The 7,105-nt window shown below is 35.4% G+C and overlaps 1 protein-coding gene across 1 annotated transcript in view; it reads left to right on the top strand.

Moving 5' to 3' along the window:
• LOC107003350 overlaps window positions 1-6,854 on the top strand; it is an 11,777-nt gene extending 4,923 nt beyond the window's left edge. Inside the window, exons 3-5 of the mRNA XM_015201669.2 lie at window positions 4,305-4,588; window positions 5,445-5,672; window positions 6,079-6,854. Of these exons, the coding sequence (XP_015057155.1) occupies window positions 4,305-4,588; window positions 5,445-5,672; window positions 6,079-6,594 (1,028 nt within the window). The 3' untranslated portion in view covers window positions 6,595-6,854. The remainder of the gene's footprint in view (window positions 1-4,304; window positions 4,589-5,444; window positions 5,673-6,078) is intronic.
• Window positions 6,855-7,105: the final 251 nt, after the last annotated feature.

The following is a 7,105-nucleotide window of genomic DNA, read 5'->3' as shown; positions in this document are numbered from 1 at the left end:
TTTTTTTTTTTTTATATATATAGGAATAATGTACAAGTACCCCCTCAACCTATGCCCGAAATCTCATAAACACACTAATATTATACTAAGGTTTTATTACCCCCTAAATTTATTTTATTGATAATTTTATACCCCTTTTCGACCTACGTGACACTATCTTGTGGGCTCAACGCTGGTTGTTTTATTCTTTCAAGCTAGTGCTACGTAGGCCGAAAAGAGGTAGAAAATTACTTATAAAATAAGTTCAGGGGGGTAATAGGACCTTAATATAGTATAAGTGTGTATCTGGGATTCGAGCATAGGTTAAGGGAGTACTTGTGTTTTCAAGGTCGGAAGTCTGGATTAGGTCCTGAGTCAAATCTTAATGTTGAATTTTGGAATGGTCATCGGGTCTTGTCCTAGTTCGGTATCAGGATTAGGTCCTAGATCAATTATTGGGGTTGATTTTCGGGTTAGAAATTATTTTTCTAAAGAGTATTTTCTAGTCTCAAGCAAAAAATAAAAGACATTTTCTAGAAAAAAAATCATTCGCCTACCAAACATTAAAAAATATTTTCTACTCACCAACCAAACACGAGAAAATAAGTTTGAAATTAACTTGCTTTCCAAGAAAACATTGACTAGAAAAATATTTTTCTTCATACCAAACACATCCTTAATCTTTCTGAATAGGTCTTTACATCACGAAGAGATATTCTTGTATGGATAATATTCAACATTACTATATTCACAATCACCATCCATCACCATAAGCCACCGCTGTCATCACAACCATCACCATCACCACTAACTACCTTTGTCATCACAAACACTATTATTAACCACCATTATCGTCTACCTGCACCAACCACCTCTTTCATCATAAACATCACTGTTGCTAGCTAATACTATGAACTGCTACCACACTTACCTCCTCCATCATTATAATGATCTCAATTGCAACCATCTCCTTTGTTTCTATAACCACTGCCATCTCTATCACCACTATCAACCACTATCACCACTATAGTTAATTCTTACAACCAACAAATTAACTCCGCCATCATACCTAGCTGCGAAGTCAATTATCACTATACATTCTCCGGTCACCATCACTACCAATGCCACCACTACTATCAACCACTATCACCACTATAGTCAATTCTAACAACCAACAAATTAACTCCGCTATCATAACTAGCAGCGTAATCAATTACCACTATACCTTCTCCGGTCACCATCAGTACCAACGCCACCACACTATCAACCACTACTGCTATTGTGGTCAATCTCTACTATCAACCATGCACCTCCATTATCATAACTAGCATTGTAGCCAGCTACCACAAACACATCACCAACCACTACTTATTCCTTCATCGTTATAATTACCAACACCACTACCAAGCGCATCATAATGCAACAACGCCAACCATCTCCACCGTCACAACTATCACCACCATCATAATCAACCACTAAAAAAAGATTAGCATCAGTCATCACCACCGCCACTATAAACTGTCTCCACTATCACTAGCTTAAATAATTCAATTTTTTAATCAAATAATAATTTTATTTTATTAATTCTTTTTTATTTGAATTATATAAGTATATTCAGATGCCGTAAAATAAACCATGTTAATAATTTAATGTTTTGATCTAGAAATAATATCTTAATTATTCATATTTATATTTAGATTCAAACGTCCAAATTTTAATTTTAAAAAGTATAGCCGAAATCTATGAATGTAAAGGTTAGTTTTTTTACACCCTTTCCTAAAGTATCGGACCGAGTCAACACATGGACTAACAGTTTATCCTTTCAACAAATTGAAGTGTGTCATGCAACAGGAAAATTATGGTTAGCTGATGGATTAATTAAATGAAGATTTATGATCAATATAATATTATTATCTTTATTTTTAAAAAGATTTCAAATAAACACACACAACCAAAAGTTGGATACTAATACATATGCTATATATCTATTGATAAAGACTTGCCAAGATATATTTATGTCAAAGCGTTTGATTTACTTATGATATCATCCGTCCTAAAACACAAAAAAGGGTGATCGAACGAGTTACTTAACTTGTTCCTTTCTATTATGATGCGGAATTAAGAAGTATAATAAAGTAAGAACATAATATTTTTACGTGGAAAATATCTGATTACAATGATGAAAAAACACGATCTACATCCCTACAAGACTTGTCGCCAATTCACTTAAACAAGTGAGTCTCAATAGAATTCAGATCACAAAAATTGAAATATAGGAATCATGTCTAATAATTAACAACCTACACATGTTATTGTGTCTCTCTTCAAAGCTACCCTTAAAAATTGTTTATATATATATGTTGGATTTTATTTGCCCTTATTTTTTTTTTTTATCATAAATAGGTTTTTATTTTAGGAAAGAGTTTTGGATTGACTAATTCTTTTTCTGGTAGAAAAATGTTTAGGGCTCTATAAATAGAGACATGTTCCTTCTAACTTAATCAGCATTTACAATGTAGTCTTAAGGACTTTGAGAGTTTGGGTTAGGGGGAGAATTTATGGGTCACAAGCTTGATATGCTATCACTTTTGTGAACCTCCCATGTATTCCGAGTGAATTGGTTGAGGTTGTTTCTCTCTGTATTTTGTACTCTCATATTTATAGTGGATTGCTCATCTCCTTTGTGGACGTAGGTCGATTGACCGAACCACGTTAAATCTGTGTTTTTTTTGATATATTTCTCGTTGTCTTCTTACTCGTGGTCTTTCGAGGTTTGCATTGCTAGATTCCACGTTACACCTACTTATTTACGGTCCTAAAAAGTGGTATCAGAGTCAGATTCAATGATGAAGTCAGGTTCAGTGGTTCGATAATCGACGATTGAACCAGGTTAGAAAGAGGTGTTCATCTTGAAGGGTGTATTTCTAGCCGCAACCTTTTTTGACAGTAATGAAGAATTTTGTTGGAGAAATTGTTTCAGAGAGGTTCTCTGTGTTGAGACATAAATTTTGCAAGGGAGATTATGGAGAGGAGAAGCAAGTTGTTGAAGATTAAGTGAAGAAGGTGGACAAATTTATTTTGTTAGAAATTCAGGCCAAGGGGGAGATTTGTTGGATTTTATTTGCCCTTATTTCTTACCATAAATAGGATTTCCTTTTAGAAAAAGGTTTTGAATTGACTAATCTTTTTTCTGGTAGGAAAAGGTTTAGGACTATAAATAGAGACATATTCCTTCTAACTTAATCAGCATTCACAATGTAGTCTTAAGGGCTTTGAGAGTTTGGGTTAGGGGGAGAATTTGTGGGTCACAAGCTTGATGCATTATAACTTGTGTGAACCTCCCATGTATTCCGAGTGAATTGATTGATGTTTTTCTCTCTGTATTTTTTGTACTATCATATTTATAGTGGATTGCTCATCTCCTTTGTGGACGTAGGTCGATTGACCGAAACACGTTAAATCTTTGTGTTTTTCGGTATATTTCTCGTTGTCTTCTTACTCGTGGTCTTTCGAGGTTTGCATTGCTAGATTCCGCGTTACACCTGCTTATTTACGGTCCTAACAAGTGGTATCAGAGTCAGATTCAATGATGAAGTCAGGTTCAGTGGTTCGATAATCGACGATTGAACCATGTTAGAAAGAGGTGTTCATCTTGAAGGGTGTATTCTAGCCGCAACCTTTTTTGACAGTAATGAAGAATTTTGTTGGAGAAATTGTTTCAGAGAGGTTCTCTGTGTTGAGACATAAATTTTGCAAAGGAGATTATGGAGAGGAGAAGGAAGTTGTTGAAGATTAAGTGAAGAAGGTGGACAAATTTATTTTGTTAGAAAATCAGGCCAAGGGGGAGATTTTTTGGATTTTATCCCTTATTTCTTACCATATATAGGATTTCCTTTTAGGAAAAGGTTTTGAATTGACTAATCTTTTTTCTGATAGGAAAAGGTTTAGGACTATAAATAGAGACATATTTCTTCTAACTTAATCAGCATTCACAATGTAGTCTTAAGGGCTTTGAGAGTTTGGGTTAGGGGGAGAATTTGTGGGTCACAAGCTTGATGCGTTATCACTTGTGTGAACCTCCCATGTATTCCGAGTGAATTGGTTGAGGTTGTTTCCCTATGTATTTTGTACTCTCATATTTATAGTGGATTGCTCATCTCCTTTGCGGACGTAGGTTGATTTTCCAAACCACGTTAAATCTTTGTGTCTTTTGGTATATTTATCGTTGTCTTCTTACTCGTTGTCTTTTGAGGTTTGCTTTGCTAGCTTCCGCGTTTACACCTGCTTATTTTCGGTCCTAACAATATATATATGATTACATGTAGGTTCAAGGAAGTCAAGAATGGTGGGAGCATTGACAAGGACTCCACTCCAAGAAGGATATGTGAGCTATCCATGGGAGAAGAGAATGAATGAGTTTCTAGCAGTTCCAAAGTCAAGCAACTTTTACTCACTACTTCTCTTGCCAAAAGCCTCAGACAAAGCTTCAATTGGTTATAATGATTTAGAAGACACACTTTCTAGGGCAAATGCTTGGCTCATTGCTTCTCAAGCCTCTGGTGTTCCCATTGTTTTCATGAATATCCAGACTGAGTCTCTACTCACCAAGGTACCTTAACATTCATATGATCTACCTTTTCACTTACAAAAATATATCTTCTTTTTCGAATGTAATTTCTGTTCCCACACAACTTCAACTTCACATATTGTATCTTTCCTGGTCCGTCCAACTTGTGTATGTCTTATTTAGGGATTTAAACTCAACTAAATATCGTCCAAACGCCTAATTCACTGGTATTTTAACCTCAACTAAATAACGTCCAAACGCCCAATTCACCGGTATTTTAAATATTGAAGTTCAATATTTTGCAAGTAATTGTAAAGAATCCGGCTGGCCTAACTCCGATACCATGCAAAGAAAAGGATCTTGAGCTTAACTCAACCCCAAAATAAAAAAATATATAGAATTTTTAGATGAAATTCATGTTCACATACAGATAGAACTTTTACTTCCCATACTGTTTTTTTCAACCTCAAATAAGTATTGTCTCAACACCTAATCCACTAGTATTTTAAATATTGAAGTTCAATGTTTGCAACCCTAACTCAATCCCCAAAAATGTGGATCATGAGGGGAGAATTGCCTAAAACCAAGGACTGAACATCTAGAGCGTGAGCAATATAAGATTAAAGGGGCTAACATCAGAAATAGTGAATTGAGTGGGAATGATTGACTCTGATATCATGTAAAGAAATGAATTTTAAGTGCAAGTCAACCCAAAAAGTTAAAGCACAAGGAGAAGATTATACAAGAGCATATAAAGATGTGGGACCCCAGCAGTAATTTGCTTAATGACTTTATCATAACTCTGTTAGAAATGGCAAATATATTAATATGAACATTTATTTATGTAAAATCAAGTTAGGACAGTACTTGACATTCCTCTGTACTTCTTTTCTCTTAGATATCAGGGGAGACAGCTTCGTGCACTGTAAGTGCCGGATCACTTTCTGATTTATCAAACCTTGCAAATGCAAGTTTGTATGGTTTTGAAGATTACCATGGAGTGGATATTGGTGTTGTTCGAGCAGTTCGGCTTTGGTTTTCCCCACTTGGAGGAGAGATTCCTATTGACATTATAATCAAAGAAAATGATGTCAAACTTGGTTTTGCCATCAGCAGAACAGAAGAGGTAACTTATTTCTATCTTCAATCGCGATCCATACAATTTAACATTGATTATTTTACAACATTAGTGTACATATTTAACTTATTAGCATGTCAAAGTATCCAATTAATCAGTTTGAGAAGTTAGATGTCATTTGTTAAAGCACAAGAAGAAATCTTCTACAATCTTAGATCACATTTTTACTAGCTATGATAAAGTTCATTTTTGTAAGACAAAGTTGACCAATTGTTCATTAAAAATTAGACCATGTTAGTATCTCAAAATTATGTAGTATTGTAATGTTTGTTTGATCTTAAAGGCTAGAACATACTGGTTAGAATGAGATTAATTAACTTTAATTACCTAAAATGTCGCTAACCATACCTTTAAATTCTATTGTTTTTAACTCTCATTATAATTCTCTTTTTAGGGGTTTATTCATATATCATCAGTTGCTGAAGGTGATGAGGATGCACCATCATCAAGATCAGGCCTTGGCAATCTATACAAAGAAGCAAGGAAAGAGTGCAAGCTTTTAGTTGTATCAAGAATATCCAACCAAAAGGTACTTCCTTGGATCGTTTCTCCAACGGGGGCAGTCAGGTGCTTTGACACCATCTCTCTGAGTCAAAAGTTGTCTTTGCATCGACATGCTAAAGTTCCCATTCTTATGCACGTGTTCCTTTGGGACCGTTCTGTCCCCGTGCCAAATGGTGGTATGATTAACCGGTCAAGGACTATTTCCCCGACTATGCTACCATCGTTGCCACCTGAAGTTCGGTTGACACGCCAACCGAATGATAATCAGGTGATGCCATTGCCTCTAGAAGTTGAAGATGAGATAGGAAGTCAGAGTGATGAATCAGAACTAAGGCATGTCAGGGACACTGCTGGGGAATCTTCTTTTCGCTTCCATGATTTTTCTCTACCAAATAATTGGGTGTAAGTATTTTCTTTTAACGTTGTTTGCTGTACATAAAGAAGGCAAGTTTTGTAACTAAGGTGATCTGTTTAAGGGGCATTTGTAACAGCTTATAAAGTAACAAAGATTTGCTGTTTAGTCAGAATTGTAAAATAACTCATCTTTGTGTTGGCTTGATAAAAATATCTAAAGGTCATACTGACTGGAAGGCTCAGTGTATTGCAACTAGAATGTCATATAACTCAATGCTTCGGACACATTACATATACCAAAAGCTTCATTTCCTCTGTATTGTCAATTGTTGTGGCTAAGGGAGTTCTGGAAGATTATGACCTCACTAAGAACAACTGAGGCCCGTGGCTCAACTCTTTCAACTGAATTCTAAGAATAGCTGAGTTAAGTTGCTGATAAAAGAACAATGATTGGTAGGAGAGAACGACTGTAGCTTCTCATTTATCACATAACTTAGACATCTTGGCTGGCCTTTCTAGCTCATCATCCAAAACAACAGTGTAGAAAATTTGGAGGTTGTGGT

Source organism: Solanum pennellii, chromosome 11, assembly GCF_001406875.1.
Source record: "Solanum pennellii chromosome 11, SPENNV200".
Lineage (NCBI taxonomy): Eukaryota > Viridiplantae > Streptophyta > Magnoliopsida > Solanales > Solanaceae > Solanum > Solanum pennellii.
The sequence above is the reverse complement of the archived record's forward strand: the minus strand, read 5'-3'. Positions and strand labels throughout refer to the sequence as shown.